The following is a 27,974-nucleotide window of genomic DNA, read 5'->3' as shown; positions in this document are numbered from 1 at the left end:
AACGACAGATATAAACAAGTACAAAGAAATGAGGGAGCTTTCTAAGGCTTCTTTTAATTCATTTTTTTCTTCCGTGAGTTGTTGCTATGATTCATCTTAATATTACAAAGATTGCTACATTGAGGCATATTATGGCCACTTGACCAGGCCAGAATAGGGTATGTAGACAATAGCAGGATTTTCAAGATGTGAGGTGAGCATAAACCTAAAAGCTAAAGGTTGCTGCTTCTGAAGGTTTCATTTGATTCATTTTGTGATGTAGGACAAAATGCACATAGCTAAATCATGTTTACACGACCAATAAGAGCCTATGACATAAATTACATTACCAAAATAATATAACGAGCGGAGTAACTTCTGAATAGCATACCAGATCAAAATTCAATCACCTAGTAGGCAAAGTGGCTGTCTCATGCTAAGCTCCAGTTTAAGCGAAGGAAATTGCTCCAAATCATGAGACGCGCTTAAAATTTTCTGCAATCAGTAAGTTTTGGACAAATGGAAATTATTTTTTCATTTAGTTAAAGAAAAGCATATCACTATCACTAGATATAATGAAATCTAGCATAAAGTAGTTCAACTGGTAAAACCTTATAATCTATGAAGCCTAAATACGGATAAGACTAAATTGAAAAGATGTAACACGGACACAACATGTATATACATATTAGTTTCAAACTGTCAACTAACATAAAAATAAATCTAATCTATTTATCTAATATCCAAAAGGTTAAAAGTAGTGATGATATAAGATTTGATCCTTCTTTTCATAATCATAAAAGAAACTTATGTAATAAGTTTACAAATTTAAGGATTTTTTAAAAAATCATTGAATCTATGGTTATTAACATTGTATTGGAATCATGTGAAAATCATATCAAAGACAAAAAAGTCTTTCAAATTAGACACTTTACAGATATGTGTGCCATACAAGTATACATGTCAGACACGGGACACGCTATTTATGAGAAATGTGTCGGATACATGAGAAATGTCTGAGCTTCATAGCTTATAATGTCAGTGGGACTGGGGTAATTGGAATGAACTAGAACCCACGTCGACATCAATTGTAAAATCTCAAAAACAAATACCATAAAACCATCATAAGTTTATAGACTCCACACACATCTTTAATATTGGTTTTTTAATTAGTTTTTGTGCTTAAAATGTTATTTTAATTAGTATTTATTCTAAGATAACCAAATGAGCTTGAGATAAAAAACATGTTCAAGATAGCTTCTTAATTGCATATGTTTATTTGATATTCTGAAGTGCTTTGATGTAATTGAAACCTACAAGAAATCAAACCAAACAATACATGAAAAAGACAAGAAAAACATGAAGGAGACCATGAAAAGGGATGATAGATGATAGGAAAAGGGAAACATGAAGAAGGCCAGGAAAAGGGATGATAGATGATAGGAAAAGGAGGTGATGGAACGAAATATATATAAAGGCAGTTCCATCAATTACACTGACCCGCTGCCACATACGCCCACACGCGCTGCCTCTTTCCAACACGTGCTTTTCACGCACCCGTCTTAGATTATGTCTTTTTCTCTCGTTTCCAGGACGACCCACTTGCCGCCCTCTACCTCCTTCCTCACACCCAGGCGCCCCCCTTTTTAACCCCATTTCATGTTCATTTCCCAGAGCTTCCGAAAGCTCACACTCATGTACCCCCTCTTCAGTGACTTTTATCACTGTTCCGCTGATTCCATGTGAAAAACTGACCGGGACAAGCAACTATAGGGTATTATTTCTATAATAAAGAATAATGCATTAATAAGAAAGAATAATACTAGAAAATACAGATCATAAACAAGAGACTCATTTGGTAGGTAAGAAGTATCTGCGCGGTATAACCAAATGTCTGCGGTATGACCATATTTGAGAAGGATTTGGCATTGGAAGTTTGCAAATCTGCCACCACGACTGTGTCACTATGTCCATAAACCAGTCAATCAGAAGAACAGAAATGGTTGAAGTTCTTCGAGTGTTCTTGAACTTTTGAAGACAGTTGATAATATAAGATTCAGAATAGTTGAGCGAAGAAAGCGATTGTTGCTGGACTCATGGGCAAGGAGAAGAGCCTCTACTGTAATCTGAGGCATTTCAAATTTACTTTTGATGGTTGGGGCATATTCTAGAGAAAGCCCTGCAAAAATTGCATCAGTGTATTCTTCTGGTTTAACAGAACGTCCAATGCTAGCAAGTTCATAAGCAATGGACTTGATGTGTCCCAAGAACTTTCGCATGGTCTTGTTTTCAAGAGAAGTTGGTCAAAGATCAGTTGACGCTGCCTCGCACAAGCCTTGGTCTTAGTTGAGAAGTGGTCATGTATCTATTCCCATACCTGATACGAATCAACAGCAACAAAAATGCATGACAGAATTGACTTGGAGAGGGTCGATTGTACAAAGAAAGCAAGACCTTGTCTTGAACTTCCCATTCTTCATATGCGGGATTGACAACTTCAGCAGCACAATCATCAATAGTAAGAAATCTTGGAGGAATAATTGGGTTAACAACAAAGCGATGAAGACAATGAGACTTAATAACAGAGGCTCAACTTGTTTCCCATAAAGATAACTGGAATCATCCAATTTTTCAAATACAAAAATTGGGAAAAACTAGGAAGCAGATGGATGGGAGCTTGGATTGACCATTGCGGATCAATTTGAGGCTCCTGATACCATAATAGAAAAGAATGAGAGAAGAATGTAAACATGAAATTGATATTGTATCGTATTCCACACTAACAACTGAGAGTACAAACTTTGTATATATAGGCATTAAAGCCTATTGTTTGCATAACAGACTAAGAAAGAAAAGAGCATCCAGTTGAATAACCGAATATTTACATCTCTCTAATAGGCATTATAAGAATCTGGAAATAGAAAAGTCCAAATTACTATGCTTTGACTTTGGTGGAGTATTTTGCTCTCTTTTACCTATATCTCTGATGTTTTTCTGCACTTTCTATTTGTTATTGTCTGCCAATTGAAGATATCTTAAGCCAATTCAATTAAAGAAGACTAGGATATTCTAAAAAAAAAAATCACAAACTAATCAAAGAAAATGTAGTTTTAATCCCTATGCTAAACTAAATGAGTTGATGTCCATGACTTATCAAGAATCAAATAGGGAATTACTTGACCAAAATTCAAGTGGTAGTTAAACTCAATGAAAGATTTTCAATAAGAATCTTTTAGATCAGCAATAAATGACCATTTATTAAAATTAAGTTGATTGAGACATGCACTTCGGGCAATTACTAATTTACTATATAGACAACCATGGCAATTTAAAGTAATAAATCACCACAAACAATTAAGAATGTGTTATTCAACAATTACCAGTGCAGCAACATGCGCGTCTTGTAAAATATTCCCATCAACTTCCAATCTGGCAATAGGAAACTCAGGAAGATGTCCAGATTGTTTCTTTCCAAGCAAGTCACCAGGTCCCCGTAAGAGAAGGTCCATATTAGCAAGATAAAACCCATCTGATGATTGTTCTAGTACCTTCAAACGATTTAGGCTACTGACAGTTGATGTTACTAGTATACATTTTGATTGCTTTGTACCACGTCCTACTCGTCCTCTAAGTTGGTGTAGTTGTGCAATTCCAAACCTCTCAGAGTTCAACACAACCATCATAGATGCATCAGGAACATCAACACCAATCTCAATTACTTGAGTTGCAAGTAGTATATGTATTTCTCCACTTCTAAACTTTCTTAATGTTTCTTCTTTTTCTTCACTTCTCATTTTTCCATGTAGTAAGCCACAATTATATCCTTGAAATCGGTGCGATATAACTCCAAAATCTGCAGAGGCAGCACGAAGCTGAGGCAACTGCTCAGAAAGTTCAATAATCGGGTAGACAAGATAAACTTTTCCTCCATCTTCTAACTCATCCAACATCATCTGTATCAGAAAACGGTTATTTAAATAAACATCATAAGAAAAAAATTGAAAAAAAAAATCTTTTCTAAAACATAGAAAACTTCGAAGGTCAATTGACATAAAAGGATATTTCTCAATAAAATACATAAGCTACTATTTAGTCATAACTATTAGTTTAGATTGTGCTTTTGAAATAGAAATGAGAATGTTAACACATCACTATGTTGTTTGCTATCCCAACTCTCACAAAGAACATCAATCATACAACACACCTCAATATCATAAAAAGAAAGAAAATACACAAAGTGCGTAAAATATGATATATATTATAAAGTGAGGTTTAACTCAACCTTACAAAACCGGCTTATAAGGTGAGGTTTATACCCACTTATATACTATAAACTTGGGTTATCTCTAGTTGATATAGGATCTCCAACCCACATTCCTCAAGCCGAGGTATATACATCTCAAGCATGGGACTAGACATTATTGGGTGGTCCAACAACAGCCTGATAGCACGTGACACAATAAGCCAAACAAACAAGAAATCTCCTCATAGTAGGTGATATTTGGTGATATTTGGTGATAGTAGGTGGCACAATAGGTCGAAGAAATAGTAAATCTCAAATAGGCTCTGATCCATGACTTTGATACCACCTTAAAAAATGGACTTTAAGCCTAACACAATATTACAATACCGGCTTGTAAGGTGTGAGATTGAACGTTAATTGGTGGTTTGATAGTGGCTTGACAAATTAAGAAGTGAACTTTAAGTCTAACTTTACCCCACAAAACCAGTTTGTAAAGTGAGGTTTGCACCCACTTATATATTATAAATTGACCTTATCTCTAGTTGATGTGAGACTTCCAATCCCACCCTCTTCACACTGCGGTATATACATCTCGAGCTTGAGACTAGTCATTAATGAGTGGTCCGATAAGAGCCCGATAGCAGGTGGAACAATAGACCCAACAGATAACAAACTTCGTTAGGATAGACTCTAACCCATGGCTCTGATATCATGTTAAGAAATGGACTTTAAGTCTAACTCAACCCTGCAAAACTGGCTTGAAAAGTGAGGTTTGCACCCGCTTATATACTATAAACTTGCCTCATTTCTAGTCAACGTGGGATCTCCAACAATTTTCTAATTTTGGAAAAATACAAAAAGGGAATAAATAGAATACAAGGGAATAAACTTGTACACTAATCTATCCCTAAAATTCAAGGAAATAATTCTTCCTATAAATGTTGTAACGAGATAACAAAATAAAACTCATCTTATGTTGTAATTAGAGGAAAATCTTCCTATTTAGAGAAAATATCTATAGAATCTTCCTAAATTAGAAAAAATGTTTGTAGAATCTTTTAGTTTTTTTTTTTCAGTATATTGTTTCCTTATTACCCTTTTTTGGAAGATCAGATTGTTGGGGTCATTGATAGGGCAACAAGGTGCACCTGACTACGGAGAACACATTGCCGGAAATCGCTTTGGGAAAGACACAGCCACGCACCACCACCATCGCTTGCGCGTGTAGCCCACGCGCCTAGTTCCTGCTAGACCCACTCGTCGCCGCCATCATAGAAAGGGTTGCCCGAGTCCGATCCACGAGTTTTGAGTACTGCTACTTTTTCCCAGTGTAGTCCACACATCGTTGTCGTCTCGGATAGGGTCACCATAGACACCTGATTGTGTTCCAATGGATGTTTGAGGTAAAAAAGTATTCCTTTGATCTTGACATGAAGCCTTATAAGGAGGAACTCGAGCGCTTGAAAGCAATGTTTGAATTAATAAGTAAGCCCTCTTAATCATGTATTTTGTCCATGAAACATAAGATTTATCTCAATACGATTACTCATGTGTCTCAAGTTATTTGGATTCTTGATTCAAGAACAACTGATCATATGACACCTTTTTGTGTGTCTTTCAACTCATGGTAAAAGAAATAGAGAACAACTTATTCCAGTTACGAATGGTCAGGGTATACCAATATGTGACTCTGTGAATATAATTTTTACTTGTTCCACAATTAACCAATAGTCTTATTTTTGTGCAAAAACTCAAATGATTTAAATTGTTCAGTAACATTTTTCTCAACTTATTGTGTTTTTTAGGATCTTGCCACAGGGAAGACAATATTAACTGCTAAGGAGCAGAGTGGGTTGTATCTGTTGGAGTCTGATGACCAAAGCAAAACAAAAATCATGAGTCAACAAGCTACATCTGAGACGTGGGCAAATTCCCAAATATGGCTACATCATAAAAGGCTTGGGCATCCTTCATTCAACCTTATCAAGTCCTTATTTCCCCATTTGTTTACCAAGGAGTCTGTTGAGTCTTTCAATTGTTATATTTGTCAGTTGTCAAAACACCATTGTACATCATATCCTATTAGTCATAAAAAGTGTACTTCTCCATTTGATTTAACTCACTCTGACGTTTGTAGACCTATCCTAGAATCTATTTTCGAAGCCAAATGGTTCGTTACCTTTATTGACGATTGTACTCATGTCATGTGGACATACCTTAAGAAAAATAAATTAGAAGTTTTCCAAATCTTTGTTAACTTTTTCTATCTTATCCAAAATCAATTTGGAAAAAATATTCAAAGAATAGGTTTGATAAGGGGGTATTGTTCATGTGAATCATGAATTTCTCAATTTTTTGTCTCATAATGGTATTGTTCATGAACTAACATGTGTAAACACCCCTCAACAAAATGGGGTTGCAGAAAGACAGAATTGTCATCTTCTTGACGTAACTAGAGCTCTTCTTTTTAAAAGTCTATTCCAAAATATTATTGGGGAGAAGTTGTGTTAACTGCCACATATCTCATCAGCAGGTTACCCACCTGTATCGTAAATGACATTAGTCCTATAGAGTCTCCATTGTCTTTTGTTCCTTCTTCCTCCCTAATATCGAGTCTACCTAGTCAAGCCTTTGGATGTACTGTTTTTGTTCACTCTCATCATCCCAATCGTAGTAAATTAGATTCCAGAGCTCTTAACTGTGTCTTTATTAGGTATCCTTCTAATAAAAAAGGATACAAATGTTATCATCCTAAGAGTCATCGCGTTTTTATCACTATGGATGTCACCTTTCATGAAGCATAATCCTTTTATGCCAGTCCACCACTTTAGGAGGAGAAAGCACTTGAAGTGGATGAGCTCTCCTTCTTGTCATTACCATATTTGTCTTTGCAGAATGCCCAATATCTTAGCAATGAAGCTACCATAGTCCATAGTGAGGGAGAAGAGGAAGAAGACAAATTTCTTGGCAAAATTATCTAATCCGGAGGTGAGAATCCCTGAAGATAACAGTGAGGAGGTAAGCATTACTGAGGATTTACCCATTGCATTGAGAAAGGAAAGAAGATCATGTGCTAAATATTTTATTTCTCAGTATGCTTGCATTAACAATCTCTCTGATAAGCACAGAAGTTTTATTGTTCCCCTTGATGTGACAAAAATTCTTACCTCAATCCAAAAGGCCATGAAAATTGAACATTGGAATCAAGCCATGAAAGAAGAGATGAATGCATTAGAAAGAAATTCAACTTAGGAGATTGTTGATAAGCTTAGAGACAAGAAGACAGTAGGGTGTAGATGGATATTCACAGTGAAACATAAGGCAGATGGGACAATAGAAAGATATAAAGCTAGATTGGTGTAAACTTATGGGATTGACTATGAGGAGACGTTTGCCCCAATGGCAAAGATGAATAAAGTTCAAGTTGTTCTCGCTTTGACTGCTCATTTTGGTTGGGACTTACACCAGTTGGGTGTGAAAAATGTCTTTCTTCATGGAAATCTAGAAGAGGATGTGTACATGCAGATTCCCCCCGGTTTTGAAGTGAAAAATGAAAGAAACAAGGTATGCCTCCTAAAGAAAGCATTGTATTGTCTTAAGTAATCGCCTAGAGCATGGTTTGGAAGATTTAAAAAAGCAATATTTTCCTTGGGATATAGAGAAAGTCAAGGAGATCATACTCTATTCATAAAGCACTATCTTCTATAGGTGAACTCACCCTATTGCTTGTCTATGTGGATGATATGATTATTCCAAGAGATGATGAAACAAAAGAATTGGTGTTAAAAGAAAAATTGGCAACCCAATTCAAAAATGAAAGACCTAGGAAAACTCAAATATTTTCTTGGAATAGAGGTCGCTTACTCCAAGAACATATTTTTCATCTCCCAAAGGAAATATATACTTGATCTCCTCAAAGAAACATGAAAATTGAGATGTAAAACCTCAACAGTTCCTGTAGAACAGAGTCCCAACATTGGAAGTGAAGAAAGTGCTCATTTAGAGAAGGCCCAATATCAAAGATTGGTAGGAAAATTGATTTATCTATCACACACAAGACCAGACATTGCTTATGTAGTTAGTGTAGTGAGTCAATTTATGCATGATCCAAGAGAGAGACACATGCAAGCAGTTGACAAAATTCTCAGTATTTGAAGTCAAGTCCAGGAAAGGGGCTACTATTCAAAAGGGAAGACACATTGACAATGAAAATATATATTGTTGCTAATTATGCAGGTTCTATTACTGCCCATAATGCAATACATGACAGAACCAAACACATTGAAATTGACAGACATTTCATCAAAGATAATCTAGACAGAGGCTTTATGATTACAACTCATGTTCCTATAGAACTTTAGATAGCAGATAATTTGACAAAAGGGCTACCCTAAGGTAGATTTCAAGATCTTGTAGGCAAGTTGGGAATGATTGATATTCATTTACCAACTGGAGAGGGAGTGTTGTAATTAGAGGAAAATCTTCCTAATTAGAGAAAATATTTGTGGAATCTACCTAATTAGAGAAAATATCTGTTGAATCTTCTAGTTTATTTTTTAGTACATTGTTTCCTTATTTCCCTTTTTTGGAAGATTAAATTGTTACAAATAGGTGTAAGGAGAATGCAATAGACATGAATGATAATAAAATTCATTCTCTTTTCAAGTATAACAAAGTTGAAGAATCTAGATCAATGAAGAAAAATCTCTAGATATCATCTTAGAGAAACTGAATCGAGAAAAAAGAGAGAGAATTGAAAATGAACTGAATGTTTTTTTATTGTAACTCACTTAGAATCATAGGTACAATGTGCATTTATAGATGTAGTACAACTATTAACGATTTCCAAAACACTCAATCTGTTTTCCATGATTCTGTTCTACCTCCTTTGGATCCGGTAGGTCATACCAAAGTTGATAGAAACCTTCAAATGAATGTGTAAAACAAAAAGAGGAAAGGTAGAAGCAGTTTTCATTAACTGTATTATTTCTCGGTAATCTTTCACACACATGCACACAAAGGAGATTATCATCTCTGTCACAAGGTGTACCTTGTTACAAGACTATTTTCCTTCCTAATCTCATATACCATCTACAAAACAAAATAAATAGGTTTTCCTTTAGAAAGCCTTATCCTCCAACCCCCAAGAGCTTTCAAACAGCTAACCAACAGCTAAATTAATTTCTACATTTCTTTCGATAGTAGACTTTCCATATCCTCTCGTTATTCTCCTTTCTATTAGTTACATCAGCCACATTCTCCTTGACTGATCACATCACATCAGATTCATTTTTAGAAAGATCTTTGTTTTGTTTCCTTTTTCTCCTCCTTATTTATAACAGATTGGTTTCCAGTTAATGTGTTATTTATTTTCCTAATTTATAGCAGATTTGATCTGCACAAATACAACATGTACCTTCTGTTATATGAATTAATCCAATAAGACAATATTTTTATACACATCCATTGTTTGTTTCCTTAATTGTACCACTACAGATTAGAAATAAAGCACCATATGCGTGGTCTTGAAACACAAACCTAAATATAGCCATTATCAAGATTTTATCAAATACATTGTAAAATTATCAATTAATTTTAAGACAAAGGAATAAAAGGCAAGGAAGAGACAACAGAAAAAAGAATAATAAAGACACAGTACAGTTTCAGTAGGATGGTCACCTTGTAGACATCCTCAAATCCTTTGTCATTTCCTTCAATGGTAAACGTTTGAACAGGAATTCTTCCGGGAGGTAAGTCAGTTATCTGTGTTGAAAGAAAGCATTTGCAATAGAAAAATGGTTTTAAACGTTTAAGTGTGAAAATTGGTATAAACAAAAACATATAATATCAGGGTTCTCTTTTTTCCAAAAAAATTTTATACTAGAATCAGAAATGAAATACATGAAAAGCCAGAAAAGTTGGAAGGACAATATCATATCATTCTCAAATTTAGAATGATGGAGTTTTGCATACAGACCATAGTTGTGTCATCCTTTACATATGAATTAGATAATTGATAATTGTTCTTCCAAACAAAGTAGAAATCACTTCACGTGTTCACACAAATTCAAAACACATTGAGGGCAAAAGAACTCATCTAGAGGGAGGCAAAAGATCTCTAGCATCAAAATTATGGACATGAAAAATTAAGCACCTGTGTCAATGACATGTCACCATATAAAGCAAGTGCAAGTGTTCTTGGGATAGGAGTAGCAGATATTGCAAGAACATGTGGAGCCATATAAGCATCAATCTTTGAGGAATCATCTGTGACGGCCTCTTCCATGTTTGAATTTGAAGATGCATAGTATAACTAGAAGAGAAAAGTTAAGAGACCACAATGATAACGTTACTAAAAATTTTAGATAAAAGAGGGAAAAGAGCAACTCTAAGACATTACTTCAGGAATGAAAGATATAAGCAATATGCAAGTTGCAATTTGCATTTTGTGCAGCAGCAAGGAACACACATAATTTCCACAAAAACATACCATGAATGTATACGGTTAGATATACTTATCTAATCTATGCAACTGTAAAACTCTTATGAAGACTCACTTGATGATCAATCAGCTTTTTAAAATTATACCATAGAACTAAAATTTAAGTAAATATCTTGTTTAATGGACTACATAATTTAGTTAATGAACTATAACTACTTATATTTCAAAAAACAAATACCTTATTCAAAATACTCAAACATCATAAGTCTTTTTGTCATTTGGATTAATCTAAAATCTATATTTTTACTACACTATGCAAATCCTTCTAGTTAATTGCTAATGGTAAAACCAACATTCTATATCACGAAATATACATACATAAATAACCAAAATATAAGCAACATTGGAAAGGAAGCTACTAATATTTCATTTGATTATGCAACAAAAAAAAGCCACACCAATATATAATTGATGTAAGGGAATCTCCATATTAGATATGCAGAATGGAGTGTGACCTATTGTTATTGCTTCGATTGATGAAACATCAAGTTCTACACTGCACTGCAATCCTTTCTATCAATTAAATTACTTCATTCTGTTATGATTTTGACAGCTCAATGTCAAAATGGATGCAAAAGATGACATTTAGTGACATTCACAGTATGGGCACTTGTGCAAGCATAACGAAACCATATATAAAACGTGAAGAAAAAGCTTTGAACCACCTTACTGTTAAATCTTCCCCTTTGAATCACACCAAAGCGATGCTGTTCATCCACCACAGCAATACGTAAGGCTAAGAATTCTACACTTTCTGCTATCAAACTGTGGGTTCCTATGACCATCGAGATTTCTCCAGTCTGGATACCCTTCACATGACAGATAAAATTAAAAGAATGCCACTCAGGTTCAAGAGAAGAATAATCGGATTCACATCATTTGGGCATTACATACTTTTTACTAAAGCATACCTCACACAGGTTCAAGAAAAGAAAAATTGAGTTCACATCAATTGGACATCACATACTTTTTAGTAAAGCATACCTTACGAATCATCCGGGATTGTTTTAGTGAGGTTGAACCTGTGAGTAAAGCAACAGTTGGGTTGCTCATGCCATCATCCAACTTTTCAAGCAATTTAAGCAAACGATCGTAATGCTGGATTGCAAGCAACTCAGTTGGAACCATGAAAGCAGCCTATTATAAAACAAGACGACCTAATGTTAGTATAATACAAGACTAATGTAATTCATAACCTTGGGAATTCTTCAATGTGTATCCGCTCATCAAACATGTGTAAATGTGGTTGCTTAGTAGTCATGCATGTACTTAAAAAGTATTGAATATAGTGAGAAACTATGTATGGGATTAATCTCCTTTGTATAGAAAATACACACAGGTACTGTATTTATAGAGGAAATATGGGTCAAGCCCAACATAAAAATAAAGAATAATAATAAAATAACTGAAGATAAAAGATAAAGATAAGATATCTATCTAAGATATCTAATAATCTAATATATCTAACACTCACCCTCAAGATAGTGCATACAAATCATATGTACCAAGTTTGTTAGAAATATAATCAATTCTCGATCTCCGTAAAGATTTAGTGAAAATATTTGCTAACTAATTACTTAAGTTAACGAACTCAATCTTGATGTCTCTAGATACAATCTTCTCACAAATGAAATGACAATCAATCTCAATGTGTTCGGTCCTCTCATGAATGACAAGATTAGAACTAATATGAAAAATAGCCTAATTGTTACATATAAGTGTCATTTGAGTGACATCTCCAAATTGTAACTCTCTAGGCAATTGCTTAAGCCAAACAAGCTCACAAATGGCTGAGGCCTTTTGTGAATCTTCCAAACCAAGATCTAGGGGAATGTTTCAGTCCATAAAGAGCCTTCCACAATGTGCACACTTTATTTTTTCTCTCTCTTTCAAACCCTGGTGGAAATTTATGTAGATTTCTTCCTATAGGTCTCCATGGAGAAAGGTATTTTTAACAAAAATATGTAGAAGTTTCCAATCAAAGTGGGCAACAATATTCATTTTAGCAAATGGTGCAAAGGCATCCTGGTAGTCTATTCCATACGCTTCAAGATATCCCTTGGCAATCAACCTTGTTTTTGTACCTTTGTATAAACCAATCAGACTTGTATTTTAATGTGAATATCCATTTTCAGTCAACAATACACTTTTCTTTGGGTTTGTCAACAACTTCATGAGTACTATTGTTTTTCAATGAATCCATCTTCATTCTTTCTTTGTCCAAGCTTCACCCACAATGCTAGGGACATTAACAACATTCAAACTAACTATGAAATAGTAAAAAACTAGGTATAGGAGTAATTCCCTAATGTAGAATATACACATAGGATAATGTATTTATATATGAACTAAGCACACATACAAATTATATTGTAACTAACAATATCCAATTATATCTTATCAATATCTAACACTCCCCCTCAAACTAGTGCATATAAATCGCATGTACCAAACTTGTTACAAATATAATCAATTCTAGGTCCCCATAAAGCCTAAACAAAAATATTTGCTAATTGATCATTTGAGTTAACAAACTTAGTCTTGATGTCTCCAGATATAATCCTTGCTTAAATAAAATGACGAGTAATTTTAATGTGTTTGCTACTTTCATGAAAGATGAGATTAGAACTAAAATGAAGAGCAATCTGATTGTCGCATATAAGGTTCATTTGAGTGACATCTCTAAATCACAACTTTTTAAGTGATTGTTTAAGCCAAAAGATTTCATAAGTGGCTAGGTCATAGCTCTAATTCTGCTTACGCACTAGATCTTGCCACAACATTTTTTTTCTTGCACTTCCAAGAGATCAAGTTATCACCAATGGAGACACAATATTTGGATGTGCATCTTCTATTAGAAGAATATCTTATCCAATCAACATCTGAATAACAAACAACTTCAGAATGATTATTGTTAGCATTTAGCAAACCTTTTCTAGGAGATTCTTTAATGTACATTAATAATGTCTGCATTCGAATAATATGTACAAGGAGAATTAAGAAATTGACTGACTGCACTGATTGCAAAAGAAATGTCAAGAAGAGTAACTATAAGATAATTAAACTTTACAACTAATCTTTTATATTGACTACACTAATTGCAAAAGAACTGTTAGGGAGAGTAACTATAAGATAATTAAACATTCCAACTAATCTTTTATATTTCTCAAGATTTGAGAGACTTCCCCTAACTAAATAAGAGTTTGGCATTGAGATCTATGGGTGTATAAACAAACATTGAACTCATTAACCCAATTTCTCCAAAATATCAAATGCATACTTCCTTTGATAAAAACAATTCCATTGCTAGATTGTGCTACCTCGATCCCTAAGAAATATCTAAGTTTACCAAGATCTTTGGTCTAAAAGTGGTGACAAAGGTGTTGTTTCGTCTATGAAATGTCATAGTGGTCACTGCTTGTAAGAACAATGTTACCAACATATACTATTACATACCCATTTGATAGGTTCAGTGGTAAAGTCTATACTAGGCAAAATAAATAAAGGAGGCAGTTATAACCTCTTACAGTTGTATCCTTGTAAAACAGACTATTATATATAGTATGTCTTTAGGCTGTAGTTTTCTAGTTTTTGAAGTTTTAGGAGGAAAAGGGATTGGGAGAGTTAGGGTCTTCTCGAAAAGACCTTTGTTCTAAGACATCTTGGGTTGTATTCCTGCCACATTGGCAGAACAGCTGTATTCATAATAAAATCATTCAAAAATTTGTCTTGGATCTGTCTATAGCTACTAGGTGTCCTATCAAATGGTATTCAGAGCTCCCTTCTTGGTCCTGTGGTAGCAGTGTAAGAGGCTTATGGTTAACACCAGAATGGATTCAAGAATAGAGGTTTTGGAACGCTTGTTTTAAAATTGTGCGTGATGGAGAAAGATTGGAAAAGAAGAAAAAATGAACGTTTCAAGAGGATGGAGAATTTGATCAATGGGTTGTCGGGTGTGGTGACATGTTGATAGGCTATAATATGATAGGTTATAGTGGGTAATAGGTGCAGGACAGAGGAAACAATTTAGGAATTAATTGTTGTTGGGTAGTTAGAAGTGGGTTGCCTTTATAAGAAAGCAGGGAGGGGGGGTCTGGTAGAAGGGGGCTTTTTGATATGAGGTTGTTCCTGTGGAAGGGAGAGTGCTCCCTTGGGGAAAGATTGTAAACACTTCTTTCTTTGATTACAGAAGCAATATACATTCAAATTCTTTCTTTTGTGTGTGAGTGGGCTGTGAGGAGTAAAAGATTAGTTTCTTGACAAAAGAAACCTAACAAATTGGTTTGACCTGTCGGATCATTGGGAGAGAAGCGTGATGGAAGAATGAAGGATTTGGAGGGAAGGATGGATGGAAAAATGAATGCCCTGGAGGGAAGGATGGATTCGTTGGAGACAACATTGGAGGAATTAAAAGTAGAGACACAGGGTATACGCCAAGAACTTAAAGAACTCACGCGAGTTCTTGGAACAAGGGCGCAGAACCAGGAAAAAGGATTAGAAGGCAATCCAGCGTTTGTAAATGGAGATCAAGATTATGTTAATGAAGGAAAAATAGGAAGGAGAGAGGAATTTCTTCAAGATGTCTTGAAAGGAAAGAAAGAGGGGAAGATAAGTATGGATGCTTAGAAAGATATTTTTCAAGACATCAAGAAAGCAAAGCAACCCTCAGATAAAGGAGAAAATTCAATCAAAACTCAACCATCAAAGAACCTGGAAGAAAAAGCAGTCCAGGGGTTCAAGACCTGGCAACAAAAATCCAAGAATTCTTCTTGGGAAGATCTTGCAGAAACTCTGCCAAGGATAGTTGAGGGGAACAGGAGAAACATGGTATTGGATGGTTTAACAGCAGTTACAGGGACTGGGAGTGGAAAAAATTTCATCCAAGAATTCAAGATATGGTTGTCACAAACATGTAAAACACCAAAAGACCAATGACAGGAATATTTCCTTGCAGGGCTGCAATATGACGTTTAGAGGAAACAATTAGCTCAGCATGATGATGATGATGATGATGATGAAATTGGATGGTCAGATCAACAAGCTCTTTCCTTTTTAGCTTCTAGGATGAACAAATTTGGACAAGGAGAAGGCTTAGCCAGACTGCTATAAAAATACAAAAAAAAGTTTTGGGGTTGGAAGAAGAGAAAAGAATTCTTGATCATTCCTCAGAAAATTGTTAAAATCCAGGCCCATGTAAGTGGTCACCAGGTCAAAAGGCAGTATAGAACAATCATATGCTCCATGGGAATTTTGGAAAAGAAGCAACTCTTAAAGGAGTCAACCATTCTTTCATATAGACCACCACCCATGCCTCCAGACCTGAATTGGAGGGCAGTAGCCAGTGGGATTCCTTCCTATGATGAAGATGAGCCATGGGAACAAGCATTATTGTACCAACCTTGAGGGCAAGGTTGTTTTGCAACAGGGTGTAATGATAGGCTATAATATGATAGGTTATAATGGGTAATAGGTGCAGGACAGAGGAAACAGTTTAGGAATTAATTGTTGTTGGATAGTTAGAAGTGGGTTGCCTCTATAAGAAGGCAGGGGGGTCTGGTAGAAGGGGGATTTTTGATATTCAGTGTATTGACAGGAGGTTGTTCCTGTGGAAGGGAGAGTGCTCCCTTGGGGAAAGATTGTAAACACTTCTTTCTTTGATTACAGAAGCAATATACATTCATATTCTTTCTTTTGTGTGTGAGTGGGTACTATGAGGAGTGAAAGATTGGTTTCGTGACAAAAGAAACCTAACACGTGCACTGCAACATCTGGATCAAATCAGAACGCGTTTTGAGCCCGAAAGTCAGGAGAAAATGAGCAAAATTGGTAGATGCCAGGAGGTTCAAGGTCGGCATTCCAATCTTTGCAGGAGAAAATGCGTTTGGCTGGACTAATAGATTGGACAGATATTTCTGTTTGCAAGAAGTCTCTAATGTTGAAAGAATGCAAGCAGTAATGGTGGCTTTGGAGGGAACACTATGGCTGATGCATTATCCAAATTTGCTTATTTTAGTAGCATCTCTTTTTGCAGTCCCAAGAATGGGAAGATTGGGAAGACGAGGTGAGAAAAGTAACAAATTAAGTAGTATAATGACAGACTTACTGATAGACCCTAATGCCCACCCTCTTTACGTGATCAAAAAATGGAGACTGTACTACCAAGGAATATTGGTGTTGCCAAGCAATTCTTCCAGAATTTGTATAATTATTAAAGAGCTGCATGAAACACCTACGGGAGGACATAGTGGTTATTTTCATACTCTTAAAAGAGTCACGGGTGTTTTATATTAGGAGGGCATGAGGAAGGACACAAAAGCTTTTGTTATGCAGTGTGAAGTTTGTCCGAGAAATAAAACTAAGACTTTGGGCCCTAGTAGGTTATTGCAACCACTACCAATACCAACACATGTTTGGTCAGACATCTCCATGGAATTTATTGGAGGTCTACCAAAATCAAAGGGAAAAGACACCATTTTTGTTGTGGTAGACAAAGTAAATGATATACAACTATCAATTTGTACTTGCCTATCTAGTGGTTAAACATACATCACGAATGGTCAATAATATCTAAGATTAGTTAAGTTTCTAATAATTAATTGTGTTTTAAAAGTGATTAACTGTTTGAATAGATGTTGGGCGAACAATTCCCAATGGGATAGGTGTTCATAATTTTTAAAATGTAAATTAAATGTTAAAACAGTGTAATAAAAAAAACCTAATGATAGGTGTGAAATAATAGAGAAGATTAGGAGAAATCTCCCTTATGTGTTTAGCATACACATAGGGTAGTTTATTTATAATGTAAGATAAGGGTTAAACCCTAAATACAGAATGGGCTAAGCCCAATTAACATAAACACACAACTTAACATCTAACAATAGGTACTAAAGACAATTACCATAAGCTAAACATCCAAGAATTTAATGAGAAACCAAGGTAATAAAGAAACAAAAAGAAATCAAAATATAATAGGCACACCAACCTGATAGCCAGAGCCAATAACCTCCATGCATGCAAGAAAAGCTACAACAGTTTTTCCACATCCAACATCACCCTAAAAGTTACAACATAAGATCAGATTATAACATGACATCTTGTTTGTCTTTTCACCACAGTAAGTCAACACACAGTACCTCACTTTTGACAGAATATTAGTCCTTTAATAAAAAGTGAACTTTAGAAACAGCAAACCACAAATCAAGCAAAATTTACAAGAACAGGAGCTATTACTAATTAGAGTACAAATTCTATTGTGTAAACCGGTTTAAGATATGAAGAATGAAGTTCATATAAAGAGCTTACACCAAGTTTCCTTGTCATTTCATTTAATCTTATAATCTGATTATTCCATAAACAAAGGACCCTTTAAATAAACTTCTCAACAAACCCTTATAACAGAAGAAAGTAAAATGAACCATGTAAAATAAATCAATCTTGTCCCTTATGTTACGGTGAAATTATGTGCAGGTTGACTTGACGGAAGTTGCAAAAGTTGAGAAGCGCAAGTTGATTTTAACTTACAAGAGAAATTTGATCCATATTCATTTTATCTTAACAATTCATTTAATTTTATTCTCCTATGAGCAATGTTATCAAATTCGAGAGCTAACATAGACTCGTAAGATTGAGTTTATGTCAAATTAAGAAAATAATACCGATGACTAGCATACTAATCAAGGTTATCAAACTTGATAATCGACTTGTAAACTGAGTTTACTATACATGAAAATAAAATTATATGAATAACATCTTAATTCAAATAAGTTCACAAAATTATATAATGAAAATTTTGGAGAAAATCATGGAGGAAAGGAGATCGTTTCAGCCAGATTTTCAGAACAAGAATCACAATTAATGAGGTAGAATTGATGTTGGAAAAATTGTTGGGGATATGGGAAAGGAGCTCTCATAAGAGAAAAAAAAAACAGATGAGAACAACTCAACAAGGGAAACTAACATTAAGAGACCACGAGATGATACAATAGCAGATTCAGATGGAAGTAAAAAATGGTGGAAGCCACAGTTTATAACACTCTCCATATCTTGGTGTTCATAAAACTTTATATGCTGAGGTGATGGGTGTGATTCTGGTTATGGAAGTCACAGTTTATACTAATATATGTCTGAATTGTTTTGTAAATAGTAATACCATGTGTATTCATTTTTTGCATATGTTTAAAGAAGATAACAAATGTGCTGATAAATTTTCTGAATTTGGCACTAGATCTAAAGATTATGTTGTTGGAAGACCTACATCGACTAAAGATAAGGTCAAATTATAATATATAAGTGGGGTGCAAACCTCACCATACAAGCAGGTTTTGTGGGGTTAAGTTAGGCTTAAATCCCACTTCTTAACATGGTATCAGAGCTATGGTTAGAGTCTATCCTAGCGAGATTTGTGGCATTCTGTTCCACCCGCTATCGGGCCACTATCAGACCACCCATTAATTCTACTCTCATGCTCGAGATGTCTATACCTCGACGTGAAAGGAGGGTGTTGGAAGTCTTACATCGATTAGAGATAAGGTCAAATTATAATATATAAGTGGGATGCAAACCTCACCATACAAGTCGGTTTTGTGGGGTTGAGTTAGGCTTAAAGCCCACTTCTTAACATATGTTTGATGGGATAATGTTCCTAACTTTATTTGTCCCAAAATTTTCAAGGATAGATTTGATTTACCCTTTTATAGGGTTAGAGATTAGGCCAGGTTTGGTCCCCCGGTTACTTTGTATTTTCTTCTTTCTTTTATGATATTTTGAGGTGTTACATTCTATTGATGTATTGATGTTGTTTGTGGTGCCAACATAGTTCCGATGGCTAACACCATAGTGATACCTTAGCACTTTCATTAAAAAAAGTTAGGGGAACACTGTACTGTGTGAATTATTTTTTAAATAAAAAATAAAAGAATGTTATTCCATCACTATACAGGTTGCGATCCTAATTTGGTTAGCACCAGAACTTGACCAATCATATGCACCATTCTTAATACAATTAAAAGAAATACAAAACTGGGGACACAAAACCAAAACCCACTAATAAAGACTATAATGTGGAGACCACATATCTACAAAAATTAGAGGAAGCACTAAAGCCACAACAACAGGACACAAATCCACACCTGAAGAAGCCGATTCATTGGAACTGGTCTTTTTAGATCCCAAATAATTTCTGAAACAGCATGTTGTTGACTGGTTGTAAGAGTATATGGAAGGACCTCAATAACCCTCTTGGTGAGAGAAGACCATTCCTCAGTGCCCATAACATTATTTTCTGGACTTTTATACTTATCAAGCAATCCATCCTTTTCTATTTGTGTACCAAGACTTTCCAGCATTTGGAATAAGCGTCCTAACTAACAACCAACAGCAGAGATGTAGTTAGAGAATGATTGAAGCATTTAAAAAGAAGGATAAAGTATTACAAGAAAACATGATAGAATGCAATAAACCACTTACGATATGGTCAAACAAGTACTTCACAACATACACATACGGTATGTATTTATAATGAAGAATCAACCAGGAAAATATGGCTTAAGCCTAAATATAAATAATATTGTCACTAACAATATCTTAACAATACCTAACATTCCCTCTCAAACTGGTGCATATAAATCATATGTATAAAGCTTTTTACAAATATAATCAATTATAGGTCTCATTAAAGATTTAATGAAAATATTTATTACCTGCTCACTTGAATTAACAAACTCAATCTTGATGTCTCCAAATACAATCTTTTATCAAATAAAATGACAGTCAACATTAATGTGTTTGGTTATCTAATGAATAAACTAAAAAGCATATCTTCTAAAAATTGGGTGAATAGAAAAGTAAATGCACCTAATTCTGAATTTATCTGAATTGATTCATTCAGATTTGTTGCTCTTAAATAGGATCCATGAATCTGCATATTCATCACTATAAAAAAGATATAATGAATCTGGACAAATTCTTCTACCAGGTTCAAAAGAGCACATAAAATTTTGTAACTTCTAATAAAAAGTTCACCGATAATAATGTTTAAGAGTCTTAGAGAATGCATTGCTAGTATTTCTCACAGTGGAAAAATTTTAGAGTTGTCAAAATAAAATCTGAAATAAAACAATGACCTCACCTGCAGGTAAAAAAACGCATCAAATATGAGTCTCTTGCGAGCCAAATCAGCTTCACTTATATCCTTGGGTTTGTGGATTCCAATATATGCCTACATGGTTATCATTTAAAAATTTTAACTTTCAGTAAAAAATATGGGGAACAGCTGGGATAAAGTTTCAGAAAAATAGGAATGAAAGAGCATTTGATTTTCAAACATCATAATTACAAATAAATTATGACATAATAAATGCACACAACCGCCAAGTCCAAGCCACCCCGTTTCCTTTATTAGAGCAATTCTACTCCAAAAATCAAATTTGCAGCCCAAAATATGTAGAACACTTCAGAAACAGAGAAATACTGAAAGAAAAAAAGACAAATATATAAAAGATTCAGGGTTTCAGGTTTAGGTTTTATAGAGCCCAAAACTGGCCAATGCAAGTTGATTTTCAAGAGTACATGTACGTCTTTCCTTAACTTTTCAACCCTCTTTCTCTAATTATTTCTAAGTCAAATACTCACTAAATTTCAAATTCCTCTAACACCACAACACTTTCAATTCATCAGCAAGCAGTAGAAAAAATGTTAATTGCAGACAGATTTGTATATGTTTTGGGAAGTTGTTTCATTTGTTTTATATGGGTTTGGTCTAGTCCCCCATACTTTTTGTTTCTTCGATTTTCGTTGTGTAATAAATTATCATGTGATGGCAAATGATAGATACCCTTCTGAGTTATCAGCATAACTAAGATATCAAAGTACATAGTGATAGCTAACATGATTTTTAAACAAAAAATAAAATAAAAAGTCTATACTGTCAACGTAGTTGACGATACTTATATGGCAGGTAGGAAAATAATTTCATAAATAGAATAAAGAATTCTTGAAGTTAGAGTTCCTTACATCATGAAGACTTGGTAGTCCAAATTGCTCTGTGATACCTTTAGGAATTGGATCTACATTGACAGGCAAGGCTTGTAAAGCTCTGGAGAAGATAAAAGAGTAATAAATTAGTGTAATGCAGTCATCCAATTTTTGGTTCATTAAAACCTCGTTCTTATTGCATTGCAGTCATCCAATTTTTACCCTTAAGAGCTTGTTTAACGCTGTTAGGTTCAGAATGAGATAACAAGGATGGATGAACTCTGTTCTGAAAAATACCAGATTTCGACCTGGTTTGCATGGGATGAGTATTAAAGAAAGGTGCAGGAGGAGACTCTGACACAGAAGAAGATGAAACAAATGTATTGAATACAGTAGGAGAAACTTCTGCTGTTGAACCAGAATCAGATTGTATGGAAGTGTTGGACACTGATTTTCAGTCTATTGAGGTAGTGACAAATTTGGATTTAAGTTGAAATATTGAGGTCCTCGGATTTAATTTATTTGTTCCAAACTCAGTACATACAAATTTTATGATCTAGCTTGAGGTGAAGTGTTAGAATAAATAGTCTTCAATAGGATTTATTGTAAGGTGCTATGTGTTTTGTGCTAAAACTAGTTCCAAGGTGCATCTCTTCGAAATCCCTTATTTTCCCTCTAATACACTGTATGTGGTGTACCCCAAGTAATTATAAATATGTAATCCTAGGAGAGGAGAAGACACTCTTTCAAATTCATTCCAATATTCTTGTGTATCTTTCTTAAGTATATCCATTCACCATGGCATTGTTGCTAGTAGGATATTAAGTGTACTACTAAGCTGTTAGAAGTTGTTAGAAAATTCTAGAGATTTTTATGTAATTAATATACGGGTTAGAGTTATCTATATATAATGCATTGTTTCAAATAAATTAATTGAAATAAGAAACTTCTTTCATATTAATCTTAAGTAAGCTGATGGTAGTATTTTAGTGAAAGATGTATGTTTGGTTGTTGTTACTTATACTATAGGGATGTTGTGGAGGATGAGAAATTATTTTAGATTTCAATAAAGTATAGATTTGGAGTTATAAAGGTATATGTTAGGCTATTTGGTAACTATGTGGAACGATATGATTAATTTTTCTATATTGAAATTCTTTGATATTCAAACTAGGCCTAGGAAAGCAACTAAGACTCTTCAAGTTACTTGAATATGCATGTTGTCCGATGGATCAAAATTAATACAGATGAAGTTGCTAAAGCTTATCCAGGTCATGTTGCTTGCATAATTTTCAGAGGTAGTCAGGGAAATATATTGAAAAAATTTCTTATTATTTGGGTAGTCAAAATGCTTTATATTCTGAGATTATGAGGATTATTTTGGCTATTGAGACATCTTGGGCTAATAGTTATAGCCGGGTGTGGTTGGAATGTAATTCTACTTTGGTTTGCCAAGTCCTTTCATCTCCTCAAATTGTTCCATGGTCATTTTTGAGGGAGATGGCAAACATGCATGAAGAGTTGTGATGCTATAGAGTTCAAAGTAACCCACATTTTTCTTGAATGAAATCTTTGTGCAGATAAGCTTGCAAATTTGGGGATTATGCTAGATTTTTTTCATAATAGATTTCAACTCCCTTTTTTTCTTTTGCTTAAGTTTTAAGGGAGTTTGCTTTGTATTTTCTTAAACATGAGTTTGGTTTGACCCCACATATTTTTGTTTATTTTTTCTTTCTTTTCAATAAATTGTTTCATGTAATGGGAAATGATTGTTGAACAATGGGGTGTCAACCTAACTCGATTTTATAAAAGGAAAAAAAAAGTGACCCACTCTGACATCCTTATCATGAGTAATTATCATTCCTAAACAAGAAATATTGTTTTTATAAAAAGAAATTACAAATAAGATTCTGCATAAAAGAATTTGGAAACCACAAACCTTGCAATAGTGTCCCTAAGAAAATTTGGGTTCAAACCCCCTTTTGAAGGATAGATAGGATATGGCCTCTCTTTAGCGAAAAAGGACAAATCTTTTACATCTTCAAGCACATCAATATTATATTCTCTCATCTCATAGTGATCTTTAGCACGCATAGTCCTGACCTATTTTAAAAAATCAATAATAATGTGCACTCTTAAACAATTCCAAAATAAATTAAAACAGAATATTAATATATATTGTACATGTGAAGGAACAAGGTTTTATCTGCGTGCAAGAATGTGAATAAGTTAGACAAAAGCAAAGTGTACTCAATCATATTAAATTAAATTAAACATAATACAAAGTTAAAAAAATAAGACAGGTTAGAATATATATCTACACACACAGACATATTGAATATCTTAGAGTATGAGAATGATGCATAATATCTATAACTACTAATACTTAGCAATAATTATTTTTAGGGATCTTATCTTATTAGAACCTTACCTTATACTAGAGAATTTCATTTTTTCTTCGATGAGTTATTTATTCTTGTATTTGACCATGGCTCAGAATCTAGAGCTTAATCTAATTCCTAGTATAAATAGCACTTGATGCTTTGTCTTTCATCACAATGCAACATGCCCATTTAATATCCCATTAATTTATGTCTAAAACTGATCTCTTCTTTCATCGTTACTTGCACCCTTACTAAATTGACCAAGGTATTTGAGCATGACCTTGGCATGTCACCATGGAGGGCAGGGCCAAGGATTCCTCCAAGCTCCCATATCAACATTCCCAATGTTCCCATAACCCTAGCAGTATCACTATTCCCCACCTCAAGATCATTTTCCCCCATCCCCATTTTCCAAAGCCCATGGATCCTTACAAGGACCCCAACATTAATAATAATAATAATAATAGTAATAGTAATAATAACAATAATTATTATTATTATTATTATCATAATAAATTTTCAATTAAAAAAAAGGCTGAAATATGTTTCTATTCCTCAATTTTGGGATAAGTTTGTGTTGGTCCTTCAAAATTAAAATTGATCTTTTCGACTCCTTTAATTTGACAAAAGAATGCTTTAGTCCCTCTGCCCAAAACCCTTCCACCTAAACATTATCAAGACAAATACTTTGACAGGCACCAATGGAGAGGGTGCTGAGGGTAAATAAATAATGACAATTTGTTTTAAGATGAAATCTAATATTAAGGTTTTGTTTGGGTAAACAACTTCAAACACACTCCCACATAAAGAACGCAATATAGATTATTTCACATAGTCCATACATTATCACCTTCTTCAACACCCATATTTATGATATCTGTAAGAAGTTGAGGAAACTACAATCCCTCCACACATTGAAAACTTGCAATACAATAAGGAAACTAGTTGGGTAAGAGGGGGAGAACCAAACTCACCTTGCCACCAACACATACTATGTCTCCCTCTTGATACTTTTCTGCAAGCCTTTGAAGAAAAGCTTTGAAGGTAAAACGTGAACCACGAAAAAATTTCTTTAGATGTAAATAAATTGTCCTCTCTTGCACACCAATAGCATCAGTGGTCACATGCTCAAAACCACATTCACTTTCAGCAATTTCGCAGCCCACAACCACCTCAAGAAATGACAATGAATAATTAGCTTTGACACCCCTGCAAAGGAAAGACTAAAAGTTATCAACTTAAAACATTATAAATCACCATCAGTTTCTAAATGTAATTTACACACAATAACAGGCATGTGAATAGATGCTAGACTCAGTGATGTCATGAGCCTCAATGGCTTACTACCCCAAAAGCTTAAGCGCCTAGGTGAAGGCACATTAACAGCTTTTGCCATCCTTTACTCCCCCTCACACAAATGCTATTTAGGCTTGAAGAATAGACAATATGCTAACCATTTTTTTCACAACATTGAAATTCATAATTTTGTTATTTAGAAGGAGAGCAAGGATTAAAATTTTGATCACTTGGTCAAGGAGGTTGACCCCATACCATGTCATGAACTAACTAAGGTGTTGGGTTTAGGCTCCTGAAAGGTTCCATTCTGTCAAAAGAAATGAAAATAACGGTTTAAAAGTTAAACATTTCATAGTTCCAAAGTATGATTAAGAAACCAATTTAACTAAATCACTATATAAAGATGCTTAAGCCTACTAAGGAATAAAGCAAGAACAGCTGATTTAATGGTTCCCTGGCCATATGCAGGTATATATGTGATAAGTAACCATTTTAGATAGGCATGATATGATAAAACCATATGTTTTAATAGCATCAAATCAAAATCAAGACTTTCAGGATCAAGTTACTTACAGTTACTACAGAAAGTTTTAGTCCTATGACATTATGCTAACTACAATCATTGTTTAAGCAGGTGGAATGTGAGAAGATGGGAAAGGTATTAAGAAGTGGACTTTAAGTCTAACTCAACTCTATAAAATCAGCTTGTAAGATAAGATTTGCACTCACTTATATATTCTAAACTAGCCTTATCACTAGTTGATGTGAGACTTCCAACACATGAAATAAAAAGTACTTTATATCAAATAAAAAATCATCTCAAAGTCATCCTCCGTTTTCCACCTTTCAACCAATCACATTAAAGGATCTTCAAAGCCATTAACAATTGGATAATGACAAATGTGCAAGCATACATCAGCCACAATATTTAATTCAAGTGACAAATCAAGCACCAAGAAAACCTTATGCCAAGAGAAAAGGATACAAATTTTCATATGAAATAGATTCACCTTGAAGATAAGACTTTTCCAACAAAAATCAAATATTGCCCATCATCAATTTTAATATGTCCATTCTGCATATTAGCATATGATCGTGGAAAATGGAGCAGCAATTTTCGTAACTACACATAAAGAGAGGCATTAATGTGAATCCAAGCCATCCTTTCAAAACAGAAAATCAAAGAACTTTGCAAAATACACAATTTTTTCAGGAACTCACAGTGTGAAATCCACAGTCCTCCAGCTTCCTGTAGTGCCTCTTACTCAACCCAGGTATGCAATTTATAGACTTGTCAAGAAATAACTCACTTAGTGTAGGATTTGGCTGTGACTCCATTGCCACTTTCATTTGACAATCTTCCCCGGTGATTTGATCTGAATTTTTTTCTTGTATTGAAGACATTAAATCAGGCAGCAAAGAATCTTTTCCTGATGTGGAAGATGATACACTAGAATGCTTGACATATAAAGAAGGCCATTCTTCAGAAAGAGCACTTTGAACCCACCTTGTCTCTGAAGAATTAGAAAAACAATTTTCAAAATTTTCTGTTGTCAAAGAGTTCATTGTTTCAGAACATGATGTAGTCCCATCATACAAATCCACTCGAGCAGCGCTACCCAAGGTAATTGATGGAAACCTCTTACATATCAAAGAGATGTCCACATCATCTAATGCATCTTTGGGACTCATTTCAGATTTCATTTCATCACTTCCATTACCAATTAGGTCAGAAAGGTTGTAATCCATGACAGCAATTACCTGTAAGTATAATTAATTTAAATCAATGCTACATTCATATGGCAGCTATAGACATTTATAAACCAATTATCAGCACATCTAGTCAGACATTCAAAGTGATAAACTATAAAATCAGCGTAAGAAACAACGTTTCTTGAGGCACCTCAATGCCAATCAATTAGATACCATCAACTTGAACTTGCATAAACAACGTTACGAATAGGTTCTTCAATCTTCAGCCAATATAGGTTTAATCCCTACCCTTAGAAACTACTTCAAATTTATTTACTTTATTTTTTTTATTTCAGCCTAATATTAAAATCACATCAAATTTTCATGAAACACTATTATTCCTACTTTTTTCCGCAACTTGGAACAGCTTCCGACCCGTCGAATAGACTTCTTCTCTGCGAGCTTATGCTTTAGCCGGTAACACATTTTCCAAGGTAGAAAATTGCAATACCTGCAACAAGGACACATGCCTCAACTTCGCTCACATAAGCCTTCAAAAGGTTAAAATGCAAAGAATAACGAGACTCACCTCATTTTTCTGTTAAGGAAAGTACCTTGAGAGACCACAACAGTTGCAATTTGCTTGCCACAAATACACTGAACACACGCCGGAATCAGAACAAAAAGATCAAAGAAAGGAAGTGTAAAAAGAAGGTAAATGAAAGAAATAAGAATGCGAAACCTAGAAATTACCATTGCGGTGTTGTTGGAGCCGTCGTGTCCAGCCTTGGACCTGACGGGTGAGAAAGAAATTCAGAAACTAAAACCGAACTGCAAGAGAATCAATGAAGGGTCTGTGTATTCTTTAGCTGTTGTGAAACTGAACACAGGAAAACAAATATTAAAA

The 27,974-nt window shown here is 34.5% G+C and overlaps 1 protein-coding gene across 4 annotated transcripts; it reads right to left on the bottom strand.

Moving 5' to 3' along the window:
* Window positions 1–19: 19 nt before the first annotated feature.
* LOC124838426 (DEAD/DEAH box RNA helicase family protein) lies at window positions 20–27,974 on the bottom strand. 4 transcript variants are annotated; one of them, XM_088110889.1, is made up of 17 exons: window positions 27,821–27,972; window positions 27,657–27,724; window positions 27,473–27,578; window positions 26,597–27,136; window positions 26,386–26,498; window positions 25,054–25,288; window positions 23,635–23,798; window positions 21,735–21,816; window positions 20,851–20,940; window positions 19,853–20,086; window positions 17,707–17,778; window positions 11,709–11,861; window positions 11,390–11,533; window positions 10,377–10,535; window positions 9,902–9,985; window positions 3,360–3,932; window positions 20–474 (listed from the first exon to the last, which is right to left on the bottom strand). In XM_088110889.1, exons 1-17 carry the CDS (start codon window positions 27,821–27,823, stop codon window positions 382–384), a joined length of 2,913 nt encoding a protein of 970 aa, XP_087967015.1. In that variant the 5' UTR covers window positions 27,824–27,972; the 3' UTR covers window positions 20–381. The 4 variants fall into 4 exon arrangements, 3 of the variants coding, with proteins under 3 accessions (XP_087967015.1, XP_087967016.1, XP_087967017.1); XM_088110890.1 differs by having other exon boundaries at window positions 11,390–11,524; XR_015785256.1 differs by lacking the exons at window positions 20–474; window positions 3,360–3,932 and having other exon boundaries at window positions 11,395–11,533; window positions 27,821–27,974.

This window comes from Vigna umbellata, chromosome 3 (assembly GCF_029865625.1).
Source record: "Vigna umbellata cultivar VRB3 chromosome 3, Vumbellata_1.0, whole genome shotgun sequence".
Lineage (NCBI taxonomy): Eukaryota > Viridiplantae > Streptophyta > Magnoliopsida > Fabales > Fabaceae > Vigna > Vigna umbellata.
Note: the sequence above shows the minus strand (reverse complement) of the source record. Positions and strands in the feature narration are given on the sequence as shown.

What these genes read in the sequence shown, in the direction of transcription:
- LOC124838426 (XM_088110889.1), bottom strand. An exon ending in AGGACTGTGGATTTCACACT is followed by an intron (nt 26,499 to 26,596) that starts GTGAGTTCCTGA and finishes CTTTATGTGTAG; the next exon opens with TTACGAAAATTGCTGCTCCA. An exon ending in GTGACATGTCATTGACACAG is followed by an intron (nt 9,986 to 10,376) that starts GTGCTTAATTTT and finishes CTTTCAACACAG; the next exon opens with ATAACTGACTTACCTCCCGG.